This window comes from Halichoeres trimaculatus, unplaced genomic scaffold (assembly GCF_033239565.1).
Source record: "Halichoeres trimaculatus isolate MK-OKI-2021-1 unplaced genomic scaffold, fHalTri1.1 fHalTri1_scaffold_20, whole genome shotgun sequence".
Classification (NCBI taxonomy): domain Eukaryota; kingdom Metazoa; phylum Chordata; class Actinopteri; order Labriformes; family Labridae; genus Halichoeres; species Halichoeres trimaculatus.
The window spans coordinates 333,093-354,642 of NW_027437198.1; the positions used below are offsets into that span (position 1 = coordinate 333,093).

Below are 21,550 nucleotides of genomic sequence, written 5' to 3' on the forward strand. Positions count from 1 at the left end.
GGTTTTGATGTTCACGGTTCATTTGACCAGTTACTGTTGGCTGTAACACCCGGCTCCCTATTCAATATTCAGGCACACGTGCCCTACACCCCTCTCAGAAAACACACAACACAGACATGTGGGCAGCTGAACTGAACAAAGACAAAATTACTCATCTTAACAATAACATTCCCATTATGTAGTCCGTTACAGCATCAGCATAGAAAACCAGGGGGAAATTACCAAGGAGGAAATCAGTTGCAGAGAGGGTCAAGAAACATGAGACTCCCGCAGAAACAGGAGTGTTGGCAGGTAAGACCCGGGCACTGCAGGCAGCCAGCCTGAGGGCTGTCCTGAGAGGGGCCACCTGTTGAGGCCGAGGACGTCCCTGGACGCCCTGCAGGATAGGAGTGGCATGACTTCTGTGAGTCTGTAAATTACAGCAGTGGAAGAGTCTGTGCTGCCCTGTCACCACCACCTGTTAGCTGCACTGCAATAGTGATTTCCAACATGTGCTGTTCTGACACATTATTTTAAGTCAGTATGACAAAAGATTACTGAAGATGCTGTGATAAACACATAACTATAAGTTGGCATCAACTCAACTACAAAATATGTTTCAGCTTAAAAATCTATGTCCACATAAATCAACATTTTATGTTGTGATGTTGTTTTGTAACCATGAGTGAGGAGGAAACACAGTGGATACAAGACACTGCTATAGATTGAAAGGGGCACTGGCAGTCTGTGCTCCGCTGCACGGGCCGGCGGTCTGCGCTCCACTGCACGGGGCTGGCTGTCTGCGCTCCACTGCACGGGCTGGCTGTCTGCGCTCCACTGCACGGGCTGGCTGTCTGTGCTCCGCTGCACAGGCCAGCTGTCTGCGCTCAGCTGCACCAGCCAACTGTCTGCGCTCTGCTGCACCAGTCGGCTGTCAGTGAAATACATTAGTCAAATATTATATAGTAATGTTCATGGAACAGTTTACATTGAGATAAAACATTCAACATTTATATTTAATATTTGACAAATGTATTTCACATATATTTCTCAACATTTGCAGAAAAAGTGATGTTTTAGAGCTAAATGTGGAGAAATGTTGTTGTTATTTGTAGAGTGTGCAACTATATGATCGCTCCATAGAAAGAAGTGCTAAATTTTGCTTTTTACAAAATTCAGCCACAGAAAACAGTTTTTTTTCTGTAAATTTTCAAAGAAGACATGAGAGTCAAAGTGATTTTGATGAAATTCTCCAGTCTTCTTTAAGTCTGTTTTCTAGAGCCCGACCGATTAATTAGGCCGATTATGCCAGTCACCAATCAATCAACATTGGCCAAAATGTAGCCGATTCTAAAAAATGTTTGCTCTGCAGAGATTCTGTCGCTCCTGCTCCTGTGTGTCGGGCTGCACGCTGTGTTGTATCGTTTTTTAAGGGACAAGCAAAAAAGTGTACAGCATTGTACTTCTAGCAGGCAGCACATACTAAGGAATGTCTGCAGTCTAAAGTTAGCTGACAGCTGTCCCTCCTGCCCTCTCAGCTTTGGGGTAAGAGAAAACAGAATCGTAAATAACAGAATGACAGGTGACCACATTGCTTTCAATGTCTTCAAAAGTCCAGCGGATAAAGCTGGACACTGACCAATGGATGAGCTTGCAGAATGATATAATGTTGCTGTTTATACCAAGAAGACCTTAAAGGATCTCTGGAGTCTGACTAACATTTCCACTTTAAAATATTTCCCCTCTCTGACTGACCAATGAAGACATGATCAGGTTACACCAGTCTCCTCCTGAAGTGTCGGCTGACATGCAAGTCCAGGGCCAGCTATGACCGAAATAACATGGAAACACCCGAGTCTGCTCCCATTCATGATGCAACAGGAGTTGCTATTATGAACCCCAAACTGAAAACCGATGTATATCTTCCAAATGTGGACACAAGAAGACAGCTTCTGTTGCACAGAAAAGAACAGCCAATCAACAGGTTGTATTGAGGAAAGGATGGCCTTGCCGATTATCTGGCGAGGGATGGAGGGGGGGGGGGGGTAGACCCCTGTAGACCTGTCAACTCACTTTGTTCAAAATGGCATGTTTGAATACATTTTTGGATTCAGGATGACTGAACTCCTTGGCTAAATGGACTCTGCATCTTCTTCCTCAATAGTCTAAGATCAAGGTTATAGAAAATTCAGTGATGAAGTATTTAAGCAGAGGAATTAAGGGCCCATCCCGACGGGGCCAGCAGGAGGCCCAAAGCACCAGAAAAAGTTACAACTGCTGCCCCAGTGCCCGGCCCCTCCCCCTCACACGCAGACCATGCTTTGCAGCCCCCCCCCCCGACTCACACTCAGATACAGAAGAGGACGACAACACTTGGATTTACTCCATGGTAAGCTGTGACTTTGCAAACAGTGTAACTCAACACTTTAGTGCTCCATGACAAAAACACACTGTTCTGACATGCCAAGGAAAGCATTCAAGGTTTTTTCACGTAAGTTTTAAAGAGTGTGTAACAATGTTTATTGTTGTGTAAGTTGAACCTTTGTGAAATAAACAAAGATGTATTGAACAGTAAATTCACATGTCCACAATAATCTAAAGACTATAATACGATCGTAAAAGTTGCTTATTGTGTGTTTACATTGACTTTTTTTCTACTTACTGTGTTTACAGTTTGACTTATCTATTTCAGGTGTTTACAGTTTGACTTTTTTATTGTGTATTATCTTTACAGATTGTTCTTATTTATCATTGGTTTACACTACGATTCTTATGTTGACAGTTTTATACTTAAAGTTCCTTGTTTTAATTTAATACTGTTCTGTCTCTGTCTTGAATCATATGGGTATTATAATAATTTGTGTTCATATACAGTATTTATCCTGTGTATATCAATGAATTTATTATATATATATATATATATATATATATATATATATATATATATATATATATATATATATATATATATATATATATCAGCCGATATATTGGATATCAGCTTTTTTTTGCCCTCAGTATCGGCATCAGCCCCAAAAATCCCACATCGGTCGGGCTCTACTGTTTAGACATGTTGCTGGAGTCACTTGTGGTATGTTCAAGTGCCCTTGGAAACTTGAGAGTTAAGCCCCTTTTTTCAGTTTGTTGGACCGGACATATTTGCAAATACCAGTCATTTGAAAATAAGTGGTATTTGGTCCCGCTGGTTGGTTTGGGGTCCAGAGGACAGATTGGTCAACAAAAGAAAACAGCTTGATCGGCTGGGTCAAGGTAAGAAGTGGGTGGCCCAGCCAGGCCCACCCATAGATACGCTCCTGGTTGGACCTCAATAATTCTTTCTTCCTTTGGGTAGAGGGCATTTAAGGGTGCCTCAGTATTTAGCTTAATTTGATGAAAAGACCAAACCAAACATAGAGGATGACTTAAAGAATAACACACTCGTTAACAATCTATTACTATCATCTCATATAAGCTCACAATGAAAGAAAGGACCAAACTCTTTCTGGATGCTTTCTGGTAGTGTTCCCCCAGCTGAATTTTTGGAGAAGTTGAAGCTGTGAAGCTTCTTTTCAGGAAGACCAGTAAAAAAAAAGAAAATTAAAAAATCAAACTTTCATGAGCAGTCAAGGATTAAAAAAACAATCATCAAAATAATTCTGTGAAGAATTCCAGCAGCTGTCTTTATAACATTTCTTTCATTATTTTTTCTTTTTCTTCTTTTCGCTTTGTGCTTGAATTTTTTGTTTTACCCTTTTATCCAGCCCATGATGCTGCTAAGTCATTTGCTTCCTCCTCCTCTGATTCCTTTTTGTTTGATGCCCAATAGAAGTGAAGAAATCTCTCAGCTCACAACAACCTGAAAGCTTGTTCCTGTGCATGTGATCAGAAATCTAATGTCATTCTGGGTTTAGGTCTCTGGTCTCTGTGCCAGCTGAAGCAGCACCACTGATGGCCCTCAGAGGAAGAGGAGTCAGAAAGAGGAAGGACCAACTTTCACTGCCATGTGTTTATCAGCGTACCAGTGTACCAGTGTATGCTGATAAACACACAGTTTACACCCTTTTCCACGTAAACTAATCTTTGAAGTAAAGATGAACTCACACCCAAATGCAGAGCAGACAAACAGGTTGTGGAGTTTATAAGTCACGGTGATAACACTTTGGATCGGGGATTTCAGAGCGCTGGCATCAGAGAGCAACATGGAGGGAGAGAAGGCTGCACCCGAGGTGAGTGATGAAGGTTTATCAGCACCATGATGTGTAGCTTTGTTTCTGTGAGGTCATTTTAAACCCTGACAATAGGCTGAAGCAGAGTGTGACTCAGTGTAGTTTCCTGCAGAAACAGACGCTTTATGAATCCATGCAAATATTCACAGACAATGATGTGCTGTGTACAGTGGATCGAAAGAGGGTAAAGATATTTTTAAGAAAGCAGGACATCACATTTTGTCAACACTATGTCTGATTTATTAAATCTCTCCTTTCATTTCTTCCCTGATCATTTTGGGTTTTTATTTCTTTTATAAATTATGGTCCATAGAGAGTCAAAAGACCACAAAGCAGAGCATGGTTCAGAGTACTTGACAAGTGGCATCATGGGAGGCACTAAGTGCTGTCAAATGATTTAAATTTCCATCAGATTAATCACAGAAATGTTGTATGTTATTTTAAATGAATCACGATTAAGTATTCATTTTGAATCTATATTAATCAAGTTTCATTTTGCACGAGTGAACAGACTCAAAAAAGAAGGAAACATCTTTTCACTTCACCTGTTTATGTAACACCTGTAACACTTTGGGCTCTAATTTCGTGGTGCAGCGCAGGGGGCGCAAGCCTGGCGCAGCCTGCGCAGTGCTAATTTCGTGCGGCACACCACCGTGCGCTGCCAATTTGACAATTTGGTAGACCGTCTGCGCAGAGATGGGTGTGACGGCGCGCCAGGGGGAGTTGACGGCGCACCAGGGGGAGGTGTCAGCAGATTCATGTTGGTGCAGTGACAATTTTGTGCCAAAAAGTGTGCTGAAAGCTCGCCAGCTCCAACCTGGTCTATCCTCGGTGCAAAGCAGAGCACACCCCACGCAGCTGGAATTTGGTGACAGGCGCACATGTGCGCACATGTCATCAAAGCCTCAGAGGCAGGTTTCCAGAGTGTCAGACATATTTTAATGCAGTAAACAATCACAGCAATCACTATTTAATGTAACTGTCTGAACCAGCATATACATTTATATCTATATTAACTGTCCCGTCACATCTGATGTCAGATTAAAGCCGTTTGTCATAATGGAAAGTTAACCTGACGGCAGCTGGAAGTTTGATGCACATCTTACAATTAAACAATAAACAGCCTTAACAATGATACTGAGTATATATCTGGTTCTCTCATTTCATTTCATTCAAAGAAAAGAGGGAGAGAAAAGACGAAGAAAAAAAAGACGAAATAAATGTATGTCACTCAGGATTTACCCGTGATTTCCCATATTTCTCTGTTTTAGTCTTTATTTTTAACGTGATCTAAAAAGATGGAGTACATTATTGTAAGGAGGGTGAGGTGGAGACACTGGGAGAGTATACAGTATATCACCAAAGGCTCTGCTTGGCGATGACAAACCAGGAGTGCAGGTGGATCAAAAGTATTCTGAATGGATAAGCCAGCTGTGTAACTGCCTCTGAATTTTTTACTCCGGATAAAGACAAAGGAACAGATTAAATCTGTCCCGGGAGCTGGCCCACAAGGTGACGCGCGTCGTGTCCTCCGGTGCGCCCCGCTGTCCATTGACCTGCTGCAGGCACAGCGGCTCTGACCGTCTCCGCTACCAGCACTCTCTCCGTGGTGCTGGAGATCACTCAGACCAATCAGAGGCTGCGCCTCAGTCGCCATTTGCGCGGAGGGAGGCGTGGATGCGCAGCTCTGCGCTCATGTGCGCCTCTCTTGGCACTGCAGGAAACTTGCAAAGTGCGCAGGTCACGCCCTGTGCGCACGGCGAAGGCCAGCGCAGGGCAGGTGCACCTGCGCCTGGTCTACGGAATTAGAGCCCATTGTGTTAAAGGTATGTTGCCCAAAATGTCAGCGACTTTTCGGGCGTTTTTAATCTTTCTGCAGCAGTTGAGTTAATTTTGTTGAAATGTTTAATCAGATTAACCATGCAAATGGGATTAATCTGTGTTAATGTCTTCATTTTGACAGCCCTGGTAACAGTTCAACAATACAATGCATACAACCAAGCTTTTTAATCAAAATGTCAAACTGTTCTTGTTTGCTCCAGAATTCTGTCCATGAGTACCGGGATCTGTGTGCTGGTGAACGGGACTTTGTTGACCAGAGGAAAAAGAAAGTTCTGGAGTCTTTCAGGAAACGTAACGCAGACTGTGCCGAAGTAAGTCTGAAAGAAGAGCATCACAGTCAAAAACAAAATGTTAATTTCTCTCGTTAGATAATAAAAAAAAGGAAATTGGCTAATGGTGATTTTTGGAGACAGAAAGATCACAGATCATCTTTCAGTCCCTAAAAGTCTCTAAAGTCCACGTTGGAGGGAGATATGAATCATTTTATTGTTGAAGGTCCATAAAAAGCTTCAGTCCAAAGTTACAGCTCCCAGAGCTAACCTGATAAACAGCATCTGGTTAGCATCGGCATCTGGTTAGCATCAGCATCTCAGACAACAAGACAGAGGATCAGCATTGGTCAGGACAAAAATATAACCTCCTTTTACCATCTTTACCAAGAGTGTGTCTCAGTTAGTTTGGAGCTACAGGATTTACACTGAATCATTCAGCACAACGTTTGACAACCTTTGTTATCTCAGCTATTACAGATAAGCTAATGAAGCTAAGCTCCAGAAGCTAACGTTAGCTTAACTCAGTGTTTCTCAGTTCCGGTCCTGGGGCCCCCCTGTCCTGCATGTTTTAGATGTTACCCCACTCCAACACACCTGATTCAAATGATCAGCTCGTCATCAAGCTCTGCTCGAGCCTGATAACGACCCATTCATTTGAAGCAGGTGTGCTGGAGTGGGGTAACATCTTAAACATGCAGGACAGGGGGGCCCCAGGACCGGAACTGAGAAACACTGGCTTAACTAGAGCTCTTTGGACAACAGCTAACAATGATGTTTGATCACCAAAGAACAAAAACTGAACAAAACAGGCCAATGAACTCCCAACAAACAAAGAGACATGATGAACAGCTCAGCTGGGAGCTAATGCTAGGCTAACTTTAGCTAGCGTCAGAGAAAATCCCAAAGTGTCTGTCAGACTGCAGTGGTGGTTCCAGCGTTAAAGATAACTTTATATTTGTTTCCAGCAAAGTCCCAACCTGCTGCCTCAGATACTCAGTCAGCTGACCTTAGAGCAGATGGAGACATCCTTCTTCATTTGATTCACTCAGAGCTGATGTTGCTCTGCTGCTCAACTTCATCCAAAGGAGACACTTTACTCTGCCTGTGGCTTACGAAAGGGTTAAAATGTGTTTCCCATCACCCAGCCTCTCGAGGTACTTTGAGTTGCGTGTACCTTGAGAACACAGCTTGACCCTTTTTTAAATCAAAAATCTCAGAAAAAAACTCATAAAACAACAATGGAAACTGACCTTCTGCATTGGTTTTCAATGGACCTACCAGCAGAGACAGTAGGCAAAGTACAGACTGTCCATAGAACCAAATCACACCTTAAATAAGCACAAGATATTCCCTGTAGTAATTCAAGTTTACTCCCTTCATCTATCTGTATCTCACAGTCATTACCACCTCTTGAACTGGTCCTGTTCAAAACCTACCTTCCTTGTCTTTCTCTCCTTTCCTTTGACAAACTGATTGGCTGAACTTCTTGTTACACCCTGAATTCGCCTGTCATCACCTATTTTCAATCCCTGCTGCTTAGCTTTTAGGCACCTGATGATGTTACCGTGTATAACATCCTTGGGATCAGCTCTCTTCATAACCTGTTGGAAATAATCTGGAACTTCCAGATAGTTTAAGGGTCCAAAGAGCTATGTGATAGCTGTGTGGTAGAGGCTGAAGTTTTATGGAAAAAAATGTAGCTTTATAACAGAGGTGAGACTCAAGTCATATCCTCACAATAACTTAAGTCATTTATTGAACCAAAGACAAACGTTTGAAATAAGTCATGTCTTTGTAACTGAACTGAACTCTGATTTTAAAATTAAATCCCAACAGGACTCTGTGCCCCACATCGCTCTGCTGGGTTCAGGAGGGGGTCAGAGAGCAGCCGTGGGTCTGCTGGGTTCCCTCTCTCAGATGGAAAAAGATGATCTGTTGGACTCTGTGCTCTACCTGGGAGGAGTTTCTGGATCCACATGGTAACTATGACCTCTCTCACACATACACATCCACATCATTGTGTATGACTCGAAGTAGCATGTGGAGGTGAACAGATCCAGAATGCACATTTGGTTGAGTTGTGTGATGCAGTAGTGGCATTTTAGAAGTATATTAATAATCTATTAGATGCATTATTTATATTTGTTAATTGTATTAATTAAAGGTATTGCTCTATAAATGCAAATATTTTCAGTTGTAACCAAGGATCAGGCGGCCAAGGCCTCCAGCTGCTGCCCCATCCACAGTGTAAGTTGTCTGGCTTCTAGGACATGAAACGTCACCTCAGTGGTAGGGAAGGAAGCTGGGCTGGTGCGGAGAGCAGAGAGATACCAGCTAGATAAACTCTCTTCTTTGCCGGCATTGGTCTGGGTGACAGGCAGGAGCAGGCGTGGGTTTACTTACAGCTCCCCAGCTCTCTGCCGGGGTGTTGCAGTTCTCTCCTGTGGATGAAAGGGGTGCTTCTCTGTGCCTTCGGCTGGACAATGGGTCCTGGCTGTTTGTGCTTATGCACTAAACAGCAGTTCAGAGAACCCATCCTATTTTGAGTCCCTGGGGTGCTGAAAAGTTCCCCAACTGGGGATCCCAATGTCCTATGTGGGGACTTGAACACCCATGTGGGCGATGACAGCATGACTTGAAGGGGCGTGATTGGAAGGAATGACTTGCCTGATCTGATCCAGTTCACTTGAAACCCAAAAAGTTGAGTTTACTTGAAAAATGCTTGTATCTAAAAAAAACTCCAAAAAACTAAGTAATGAAATAAGTTAATTTAAGTCAACATCTTAAGTAGTTATTATGGAAAATCATTCTTCTTAATGTCTTTAATCAAATCAACCTGATGCTTACACTTTACACATTAAAATATGGAGTAATGTTGAAACATGCTGCATATCACTGTAAAACAAAAGTAGTTGACCTTAATCAAAACTGAAAGATGTGATATCAATGAATTTGACTAAGGAATGATGTAAATGTAATTACAAAAAGTTAAAGCAGATCTGAAGAACTAAGTTAAATAATATTTTAAAGTGCAGCTGGGTCTCATACCCACAGCGTTTCCTCCTCACTCAAAACAAAAATCAGCTTGAATTTCACAACTTTAGAAATGGTGAGTGAGGAGGGAGGGCAGTAGATATGAAACCCTACTGTATATCCCCAAAACGTTGAAATGTCATGTGATTAGTTATACGGGGGAACAGGTCTGCTGACAGTGACATACTCTGCAGAGCAAAGAGTGAAAGAGAGAAATCGAGTTGCCTGTTGTTCATTTTAGATGAAGCAAAAACTGATTGGCTGAGATGTAACTTCAAGCCCCTTAGAGCAGTCTGTCCTTCCTGTGTCCTCTGTCAGGTCCATGGCCTTTCTGTACACTGACCCTGAGTGGAGCATGAAAGTGGACGAAGTCATAGAAAACCTGATGAAACCAGAAGTGAATGTGTTGGAGGCTGTGTCCTGGCTGAATGAGCGCTACCATGAGGAGGACTTCTCCTTCTCTGATATCTGGGGGTTGTTTATCGCCACTGTGATCATGAAACAGGTTCCAGGAGAAAAATGCATACTTTAACTCCTTAATATAACTAAGCTGGAGTGCAGTACATTTTGAATGTATAGTTCAATGAGAATCTTGTGTTTCTTAGATGGAGCTGGGAAAACTTTCTGATCCGGTAAACAGAAACCCCAACAACCCCTATCCCATCTACTGTGCCACCGAGGACAACTGCCGCAAAAATGGACCAATAGAGGGTATGCATGTGCTTTTTAACACATTAGCATAGGGCTCACAGTGCCTCTGAAATATGTCATATGTGTTATGGAGAGTGTAACAGCATCTCTGTCCATCAGGGAAGTGGTTTGAGGTGACTCCACATGAGGCTGGTTTCACAGAGTTGGGTCTCTTTGTTGAAACTCGTCTTCTTGGCAGCAAGTTTCAGAACGGAGAGCTGATGGAGGAGAAACGTGAGATGGACATGGTCAAACTCCAAGGTGTGTTCAGGGACAGCACTGGGAGCCGAATCGTTGTAAACTGGGCTTTAGTTTGAGTTAAAAACAGAGTTACATCAATGATTGGATCCTCTGGTACCTGTTAATGTTTTTGAGGTAAATCCATTGATTTATCAGCCTTAAAATACTGGAACAAAATGAAGAACATTTTCCAGTTCAAACTTAACAGCTAAATATGAGATTAACTAGTGTTACAGACTAGTTTTACTGTCTTTGGATTGTTCATCCTGACAGTTTCTTTAATGAGCAAGTCATCGTTTTGGGACATCAAGATAATCCAAACTCTGGAGCTATGAGTGGATGTTAAATCTAAAGGGAGGATTCATGGACAAACTGTGCACCAGCAATGTCTCAGGTTCAGGTCACTTTATGTCTACTCATAGGTAGATTTGTTTCGCAGTCAGTGAGATTACAATAACCGCTCCGAAACACCAGAGACAGAGGTTAAAGATTAAAACATTAAGAAATTAAAGAGCTCCTGGTTCCATCAACACAGCAGAAAAAGGCATAAAAAAAGAGGGAAGAACTCTCCAAAAAGATCAAATGAAAACCTTCAAACTCAGCTAATCAGCAGCTCTCTAAAAGCTTAGGAGAAGATCAAGTTTAAGACAGAAATATGTGAATAAAAGGAATATGTGATTTCATGAACAAGAAATGCATGTGTGCAAATTAAGGCTGCAGCTTGTTCAGCTCAGCAACAGCCAGTGGCGTTTTCTCCTGGAGGCCAAGGGAAGCCATGCTTCCTCTCTTTTTTAGACTGTAGCTGTGATTTAATGAAAATATTCCTTTTTAACAGTTTCAATAATTCTTCTGTGTTTTGTCACCGTCATCTCTTCCTTATTCCTCTCCTCTACTTTTGAGTATTGTACGATGTGTAAAACACCGCCCTTGTAAATGTTCTGTAGCAAATGCGTGGTGAAAATACAATACTGCACGCTGTTGTCCGCAAGGAAGCCAAGCAGAGTTGGCGCCCCTTGGTGAAAAAAAACAAGAATGATTAACCAATCAGATGAGGCTGTGGTCATGACACTGCTCATCTGTGATTGACCAAGACTGTGCCAAGGGAAGCCACCCCGTCTTTGGCCTCAAACCGATCAAATCACAGTATCGTCATCATCGAGCCACTGAATGAAATCAGGGAGGTTAGCACATTAGCAGTGTGCATGAAGCAGCCGGTTGTGTGTTTAAGTGGGCGGTGGAATGAATTAATAAGATGTTTAAGCTAAGTCAAGAGGACAATGTACGTGTGTGAATGAGTGAGTGAGGGTGGGAGAGCTAAAGGGTGTGTGTCAATGTTCAAAGTAAGTAAAACGAGCGCTCTCTGGGCACTCTAACAGGTCGTTCCGTTACATGAAATAGCGATATACAAACTGCAACATAGCCTTTTATGTACCACACTCCCCCAAAAAATACAGATAAGAGGCTTTTGTCTCACTTGGCTTCCTCAAAAAAAATGTCCACGCCACGCCACTGGCAACAGCAGCAGTGAAACTGTTTCAATAACTCTTTGTTCATCACTTCAGGACAAGAAACCTCTGTCCAGAGCAGAGAAACTGTGGTTCACTGTGCAGAGGGTGGGGATCATCATTCAGGACAGAGCTAGCTATCCTCTGCAACTGCTTAGTGTGTGGAGAAGCTGGATAGAGCTGCGGCCTACCAATAAGATGACATGACCATTTCACTACCTGGTTTAAGGAGTTTTATCTTCCAGAAACATGTGACCAAACCAAGACCCCAGGAAAAAGACAAGATTGAGTGATTCAAAGCTTGATAAATGATGGTCATTAGTGTTCAGACAACGTGAAAGTGAGACAGGTTCCTCAAACAGTGTACCCACTGGTGAGTAGCCATATACACCGCTTCACACAAGATATATGCTAGCAGGTTGCATACATTGATAAAGCTTAATTTTTCCAGGATTATAGCATTTTTCATCAATAAAGATCTGTTCAAATTGTAAAGTGTTGCTTCTGATGTTGAATATTGATGCGATTAAAATGTGATTAATTACGATTAATTAATTACAAATGGCATAATTTGATTATTTTTTTTAATCAAGTCCCAACACTAGTTTTAATCCTTTCAAAATGTTATTTAGCTTTAATCTACCAAAGACAATATAGAGCACTTGGTGCTAGCTTGATGCTAACATACATCGAGATTTCTATTAGTAAGCTAGCAGTTAGCATACATCAATAAACCTTTTCCAGCAGAATATCAACTTTCATCACTGAACACACCAACAGATGTTCTTAACTTCCTCACAAAAGATTCATTTTCAGTCCATTCCGCATGTTATATCTCTCCTATAGCACACAGCAGTGGTTTGGAGACAGCTGAAAGAGCTGTCATCCTGTTTTGAAAAGGAACCTCTTTTACCATCTTTACCAAGAGTGTGTCTCTGTTGGTTTGGAGCTACAGGATTTACACTGAATCATTCAGAACATTGTTTGACAACCTTTGTTATCTCAGCTATTACAGAAAGGTTAATGAAGCTAAGCTCTAGAAGCTAACGATAGCTTAAGTAGAGCCCTTTAGACAACAGCTAACAATGATGTTCGATTACCAAAGAACAAAAACTAGAACAAAACAGGCCAATGAACTCCCAACAAACAAAGAGACATAATGAACAATGCAGCTAGGAGCTAATGCTAGGCTAACTTTAGCTAACGTTAGAGATAATCCCAAAGATACTCAGTCAGCTGACCTTAGAGCAGATGGAGACATCCTTCTTTATTTGATTCACTCAGAGCTGATGTTGCTCTGCTGCTCAACTTCATCCAAAGGAGACACTTTGCTCTGTTCAGATGTGTCTGAGGAAAGGGTTAAAAATACACCCATCACCCAGACTCTCAGGATACTTTGTGTTAGGGTTACATGTACCTCATGAACACATCTTGACCATTTTTAAACTCGAAATCTCAGAAAAACCTTATAAGACCAAACGAAAACTGACCTTCAGCAACGTTTCAATGGACGGGCAGAGACTGTCTGAGTGTATGGGAAGGCTATATGCACTGCGCTTGGCTCCTCATGTTTGTAGGAAGGACTTGGAAGTTTATGTGATGGTTGTGTGGGTAATGTGTTTACTAAAAAATAAAATGCAACCCACAAAAAACGGCAAATTTAAAACGACTGGTCTATATGTGTTTTGAGTGACAAACTTTGGGAAAGGAGTTTAATGGATATGATGAGAGAAAGTCAGAAAAGGAGAAACAGAAAATTCTCATATCACAAACAGACTGAATGATCTTATGGCATTTCTGCATGTTTGATGTGGTTAATCTGAGTTTTTTTTTTAACTCTCACCTTCATGCAGGTATCCTGGGTGCTGCATTTGCTGACACAGAGGTGGTCAGAGAGTACTTTTCTGATGACTGGAAAACAGGTACAACAGGCACCCACGAGCCACTCTAACATGTACCATTGATCTTTTGAACAGGTTTACTTCTTTGAGGAATACATTCAACACAGTTCTGAAGGCTATTGTAGTACAGAGAGGTTAATTTAATGTTCATTACCGGCTTGACATTATTTAAGCTTTAAGACCTGGGAGTTATCATATTGGAAGTAGCCATCAAAAGATGGGTACACTGTGGTCATCAGGAGACAGGTACACTGTGGTCATCAGAAAACTGGTACACTGTGGCCTCAGGAGACTGGTACACTCTGGTAAACAGGAGATGGGTACACTGTGGTCATCAGGAGACTGGAACACTGTGGTCATCAAGAGACTGGTACACTGTGGTCATCAGGAGACTGGAACACTGTGGTCATCAGGAGACTGGTACACTGTGGCATCAGGAGACTGGTACACTGTGGTCATCAGGAGACTGGTACACTGTGGTCATCAGGAGACTGGTACACTGTGGTCATCAGGAGACTGGAACACTGTGGTCATCAGGAGACTGGTACACTGTGGTCATCAGGAGACTGGTACACTGTGGTCATCAGGAGACTGGTACACTGTGGCATCAGGAGACTGGTACACTGTGGTCATCAGGAGACTGGTACACTGTGGTCATCAGGAGACTGGTACACTCTGGTTATCAGGAGACTGGTACACTGTGGTCATCAGAAGACTGGTACACTGTGGCATCAGGAGACTGGTACACTGTGGTCATCAGAAGACTGGTACACTGTGGTCATCAGGAGACTGGTACACTGTGGTCATCAGAAGACTGGTACACTGTGGTCATCAGAAGACTGGTACACTGTGGCATCAGGAGACTGGTACACTGTGGTCATCAGAAGACTGGTACACTGTTGTAATCAGAAAACTGGTACACTCTGGTTATCAGGAGACGGGTACACTGTGGTTATCAGGAGACTGGTACACTGTGGTTATCTGGAGACTGGTACACTCTGGTTATCAGGAGACGGGTACACTGTGGTTATCAGGAGACTGGTACACTGTGGTTATCTGGAGACTGGTACACTCTGGTTATCAGGAGACGGGTACATTGTGGTTATCTGGAGACTGGAACACTGTGGTTATCAGGACACTGGTACACTGTGGTTATCAGGAGACTGGTACACTCTGGTTATCAGGACACTGGTACACTTTGGTTATCAGGACACTGGTACACTCTGGTTATCAGGACACTGGTACTCTGGTTATCAGGAGACTGGTACACTCTGGTTATCAGGAGACTGGTACACTGTGGTCATCAGGAGACTGGAACACTGTGGTCATCAGGAGACTGGTACACTCTGGTTATCAGGAGACTGGTACACTGTGGCATCAGGAGACTGGTACACTCTGGTAAACAGGAGATGGGTACACTGTGGTCATCAGGAGACTGGTACACTGTGGTCATCAGGAGACTGGTACACTCTGGTCATCAGGAGACTGGTACACTGTGGCATCAGGAGACTGGTACACTGTGGCATCAGGAGACTGGTACACTGTGGTCATCAGGAGACTGGTACACTGTGGTTATCAGGAGACTGGTACACTGTGGCATCAGGAGACTGATACACTGTGGTCATCAGGAGACTGGTACACTGTGGTCATCAGGAGACTGGTACACTGTGGTCATCAGGACACTGGTACACTGTGGTCATCAGTAGACTGGTACACTGTGGTCATCAGGAGACTGGTACACTGTAGTCATCAGGAGACTGGTACACTCTGGTTATCAGGAGACTGGTACACTGTGGTTATCAGGAGACTGGTACACTGTGGTCATCAGGAGACTGGTACACTCTGGTTATCAGGAGACTGGTACACTGTGGCATCAGGAGACTGGTACACTGTGGTCATCAGGAGACTGGTACACTCTGGTAAACAGGAGATGGGTACACTTTGGTCATCAGGAGACTGGTACACTGTGGTTATCTGGAGACTGGAACACTGTGGTTATCAGGAGACTGGTACACTGTGGTATTCAGGAGACTGGAACACTGTGGTCATCAGGACACTGGTACACTGTGGTCATCAGGAAACTGGTACACTCTGGTGATCAGGACACTGGTACACTGTGGTTATCAGGAGACTGGTACACTCTGGTTATCAGGAGACGGGTACACTGTGGTTATCAGGAGACTGGTACACTGTGGTCATCAGGAGACTGGTACACTCTGGTAAACAGGAGATGGGTACACTTTGGTTAACAGGAGACTGGTACACTGTGGTTATCTGGAGACTGGTACACTCTGGTTATCAGGAGACGGGTACACTGTGGTTATCTGGAGACTGGAACACTGTGGTTATCAGGACACTGGTACACTGTGGTTATCAGGAGACTGGTACACTCTGGTTATCAGGAGACTGGTACACTCTGGTTATCAGGACACTGGTACACTCTGGTTATCAGGACACTGGTACTCTGGTTATCAGGAGACTGGTACACTCTGGTTATCAGGAGACTGGTACACTGTGGTCATCAGGAGACTGGAACACTGTGGTCATCAGGAGACTGGTACACTCTGGTTATCAGGAGACTGGTACACTGTGGCATCAGGAGACTGGTACACTCTGGTAAACAGGAGATAGGTACACTGTGGTCATCAGGAGACTGGTACACTGTGGTCATCAGGAGACTGGTACACTCTGGTCATCAGGAGACTGGTACACTGTGGCATCAGGAGACTGGTACACTGTGGCATCAGGAGACTGGTACACTGTGGTCATCTGGAGACTGGTACACTGTGGTTATCAGGAGACTGGTACACTGTGGCATCAGGAGACTGGTACACTGTGGTCATCAGGAGACTGGTACACTGTGGTCATCAGGAGACTGGTACACTGTGGTCATCAGGACACTGGTACACTGTGGTCATCAGTAGACTGGTACACTGTGGTCATCAGGAGACTGGTACACTGTGGTCATCAGGAGACTGGTACACTGTGGTCATCAGGACACTGGTACACTGTGGCATCAGGAGACTGGTACACTGTGGTCATCAGGAGACTGGTACACTGTGGTCATCAGGAGACTGGTACACTCTGGTTATCAGGAGACTGGTACACTGTGGCATCAGGAGACTGGTACACTGTGGTCATCAGGAGACTGGTACAATCTGGTTATCAGGAGACTGGTACACTGTGGCATCAGGAGACTGGTACACTGTGGTCATCAGGAGACTGGTACACTCTGGTAAACAGGAGATGGGTACACTTTGGTCATCAGGAGACTGGTACACTGTGGTTATCTGGAGACTGGAACACTGTGGTTATCAGGAGACTGGTACACTGTGGTTATCAGGAGACTGGTACACTCTGGTTATCAGGAGACGGGTACACTGTGGTTATCAGGAGACTGGTACACTGTGGTTATCTGGAGACTGGTACACTCTGGTTATCAGGAGACGGGTACACTGTGGTTATCAGGAGACTGGTACACTGTGGTCATCAGGAGACTGGTACACTGTGGTTATCAGGAGACTGGTACACTGTGGTCATCAGGAGACTGGTACACTGTGGTCATCAAAAGATGGACATGGCCAGCAACAATACTTAGAGTTAAATATGAATCATTGGACTGTGAAAAAAGTGCTTTAATTTTTTAACAAACAGAAATGAAAACAGATCATTAAGTGAGTTTTTAACTTGTTTGTTCATTTCAGCTCTGGAGGTTTTTTTTGCGACAGTCGAGACTCTCACCACTTTCCTTTCTCCCAAAAAATTTGAGTGGAAGTGGGGAACCACCAACAACTTTTGCTATGAATACAAAGGTAAGAAAGCAGACCCTTCAAACATTCTGTGAGGAGGATCTGTTTCAATAGACAGCAGCTCCACCTTTTGGCCTGGAGTCTCTCACACACTGTGTTGGATAAGTGACTCCATAAAAGGTCTGTGTTTGTTTTGGAGATGAACGGGGATCAGATGAAAATAAATTTCCTTTGTTCAAGTCAACTCTTTACCAGATCCAACTCCTCGAGGTAAGGTATTTATCAACGGTTAGGTAGAGCTACACTTTGAAACCTGACAACAAGTTAACTTTGTCAGTTTGTAGCATAGTTTAGCATCCGGCTACATTTATCTCTGCTCACAGCCCAGTGCTCTGAGACGTGTCTGTAACGTGTAACGTTAGTGAATCCTGGTTCTGTCCTACCAGAGCTCATCTACCAACTCCAACCTCACCAAGCAGAGCTAACGTAACCTGGCTCTTCATTTTATTGATAGACTCTCAAGTTTGAACAGACCACTGCAGAAAAACTGCTGACTGTGGGTTGGAATAGGGCAGAGCTTGGTTAACTGATCCATTTTTTACTAATGCTGTCCTCTAGACAAAGTAGAGTGGCACAGAGGTAAAACAAGCAGGTTAACCTTTATTTCAGGATGTTTCCTGTCAGGGGAAATGCTGAGAATGCCTCCATGACTAAAGACAAAGAAATATGACCTCTTAAAAGCTGTTGTCCTGTGGCTCAACGTGCCCTAGCTTTGGGGTGAGTTGATCCAAGTCAGTGGGTAAACTGAGCCACCTGAGGGTAAACTCAACAGTTTACTTTCTCCACTTTAAACCTGAGCATCATTTTATGTTTTATCAAAGGAAACTTCAGGTTAGACTGAACACAGAGTTACAGATGACAGAAACAAAACCATTTCAGTAACTTGACTGGAGTATGAGGAACCATGATGAGAATTCAGTTTTGATTCTCAATGAAGCCAAATTTCATACTACAGTACAAACTGGCAAAGTTTGCTCGTTGTCACATTTCAAACAACAAAGGCTGCCCAACTATTGATAAATACATTACTCTGTTTAATACGTTAAATACCTAACAAGTTAAATATGATCTGGTTTTGAAAGTTTGTTTTATTTTGAAAGTGACTAAGCCTTTTTAGGTTTTATCAGCACAAAATTAGGCCATGTGACACCACTGACAGTTTTTATTTCATGAAGCATGACATAAAGAAAATTGTAAGAAGGTGAATAAATTGTGTGCCTGAAGTTACACTGGATTAAAATGGTCTATTTCCTGTTGCCGGGCAGACTCCAACGGTCCACTAAGGAACCTAACCTCTCTGGAGAATATCAACCTGGTGGACGCAGGGCTGCTGATGAACATCCCCTTTCCATCGTTTCTGGGAGACAAGCGAGACATTGATCTCATCATCGCTCTAGAGTTCACTGAAGGGGACACGTTTCAGGTTCTGTGTGTGTGTGTGTGTGTGTGTGTGTGTGTGTGTGTGTGTGTGTGTGTGTGTGTGTGTGTGTGTGTGTCATAGAGCTGAGCTCTCTATTGACTTTTCTTGTGTTGCCCTCAGGGGTTCAGGTTGTCTTTAACACAAACCCTGTTTCTAACAGCTGATACTGATACTTGTCTGAATGTCTCTTTCCTCTCATGTTATAAGAAACATGAATATTACTTTAACTAAGTTCTGTTCAGACAAATGCCACATTGAAGTGCATTTGCTGTTCCTGAGTTATCACAGGATGAGGAGAAAACTGAACATAGATACATACAGTGTAAACTCAAGGAGCTGTCATAACAACACTGTTTTTCAAAATGCACTGTGGGATACACTGAGTTGACTATAAAGGGCAGTGTTACCCAATCCTGGTCCTGGAGGACCCATGTTTTAGATGTTACCTGACTCCAGCACACCTGATTCAAATGAATGGCTCGTTATCAGGCTGGAGCAGAGCTTAATGACAAGCTTATCATTTGAATCAGGTGTGCTGGAGTCAGGTAACATCTGAAACATGCAGGACAGGGGTCCTCCAGGACCAGGATTGGGCAACACTGATATAGGGTATGACCATGCTCACTCAGGTTTCGGACAGCACTACAAAATTGAGTATTCACTATGTAGTGCACTAGATACAGTGAAAACAAAGTGGACACAGACGCTGAGTTAACCAAGGAAGCAGGGAGTCAGTGTACCTGAACGTACAGACACTGGTGGGATTCAAAATAAAACTGGAAAGATGAAATTAAAGGAATAAAATAAAGAACATACCTGATCTGTAGCTGTGAAAAGCAGAGCGAGACGTTTTCTGTCTCAGAGGCGTTGAACTACGAAGACAGTGTAAACACCCTGCTCTCTGTGCAGACCCTGAATCTGGCCAGAGATTATGCCACTAAGCTGGGAAAGCCTTTTCCAGTGACAGACAAGGACAAACTGGGGGAGGAAGCCCTCCCATTGGGCCACTATGTGTTCGAGGGGACAGAGAAGGAGCCCACCGTCGTTTACCTGCCGCTCTTCAACCAGGATAACTGCGAAAGTCTGAAACAAACTCAACACTCAGTTAATAAAAATGATCCTTTTGGAAATATCTTTCTGATAACCCATGGTTCTGATTCTGATCTAGCTCGAGAGGAATACAATGACAGGATGGATAAGTTCACCACTGTCCAGGTTCCCTACACCAAGGAACAAACTGATGAGTTGTTGGAGATCGCTAAAGGAAACATATGGAAAAACAAAGGCGTTCTGTTGGAGCAGATCAACAAAGCCGCTGTGCGCCGGCGTGAACGCAGACAGAATGAGTAGGGGTGAGTCAGTCTGCCCTTGTTTTATGGAAGATGATTTAACAGCTAACACAAATTCAACATGTCCGCTCCTTTTCCCTCTTTTTTCTCTTACAGGAAGTCAGTGCTGCAGGAAAACTGTTGAGCCTGTCTTTTTGGTTTGGTGAGACCCAGAATCTGCTCTTTAATCCTGGGGACAGGTCTTTACTTTTTGAATGCATGCTCTGTCAGAGATGATGGTGATGGTGATGGTGATGATGATGATGATGATGATGATGATGATGATGATGCTATCAGTGATGACTCCGGGTTTAACCAGGAGTGTGGTGATGATAATTACTTTTGTTGCTGTTGCTGTGGAAATGATGAAGTAAATCATAGTTTGGCAAATTCCAAAAACTGATGACCAAATTCTGCTTTGCCTCCATCGCTGCCCGTCAGCAGCTGTGTGGCCTAAAGCAGCTTGTGCTTCTCATCGTTAGAGACCCGTCCTGTCCGGATCCTTGCTGTTGTACTTACTCTCCGATGTTTGGCACTTTGGACAAAAGAGAAACCAGATGAACCAATCAAAGTGTAACCAGAGCATCCATGTAATGCTAACTCAGACATATGCAAAAAATAAAGACCTTGGAAGTGTGAGAGAACGTGTTTTTTTTTCCTTGTTTTTCCATTTGTGCAGTTGAGAAAGTGGGCCTGGATCCAGGATGACACGGTGAAAATGGATTCATGCTGTGGTCGTTGCTGTAACATCATCAAACACTTGGAGGGACAGGCTAAACCTGCCAGTGACAAAACAAGACTTTTGGTGGATCTATGATTATCTTGCAGAAATCTCTGTGCTAAACTTTTTGTCAACCTGTCAGTCATTGGACATTAAGTTATATGTCAACGAATGAAAAGAAGAGTGTGAATCCACAACTAATTGATAAAATAACTAATTAAATAAATGAATGAATAGAGAAATGAAAAAAATAACTGAATGACTACGGTTCCAATCAAAAACAATGAACAGCTTTAAAGCGCTGTAAGTCAATCCAGTCAATCCGACCCAATCTGGAAGCTGAGAAGTAGCATTTAGGAATAACCTACACTCACCGGCCACTTTATTAGGTCCACCTTTCTAGTACCGGGTTGGACCCTTTTGCCTTCAGAACTGCCTTAATCCTTGGTGGCATAGATTAGGTAGGCTGTGGACTTTAAACCATGCTCAGTTGGTACTAAGGGGCCCAAAGTGAGCCAAGAAAATCTCCCCCACACCGTTACACCAGCAGCAGCCTGAACCGTTGATACAAGGCAGGATGGATC

At 43.2% G+C, this 21,550-nt stretch overlaps 1 protein-coding gene across 2 annotated transcripts; it reads left to right on the forward strand.

The window, feature by feature from the left end:
* The first annotated feature begins 3,920 nt into the window (after window positions 1-3,920).
* LOC141809639 (cytosolic phospholipase A2 gamma-like) lies at window positions 3,921-20,846 on the forward strand. 2 transcript variants are annotated; one of them, XM_074696756.1, is made up of 13 exons: window positions 3,921-4,205; window positions 6,248-6,358; window positions 8,156-8,298; window positions 9,671-9,857; window positions 9,958-10,063; window positions 10,163-10,303; window positions 13,641-13,709; window positions 17,393-17,500; window positions 18,763-18,920; window positions 19,827-19,998; window positions 20,086-20,269; window positions 20,363-20,408; window positions 20,690-20,846. In XM_074696756.1, exons 1-11 carry the CDS (start codon window positions 4,179-4,181, stop codon window positions 20,265-20,267), a joined length of 1,404 nt encoding a protein of 467 aa, XP_074552857.1. In that variant the 5' UTR covers window positions 3,921-4,178; the 3' UTR covers window positions 20,268-20,269; window positions 20,363-20,408; window positions 20,690-20,846. The 2 variants fall into 2 exon arrangements, with proteins under 2 accessions (XP_074552857.1, XP_074552856.1); XM_074696755.1 differs by having other exon boundaries at window positions 20,363-20,846.
* Window positions 20,847-21,550: the final 704 nt, after the last annotated feature.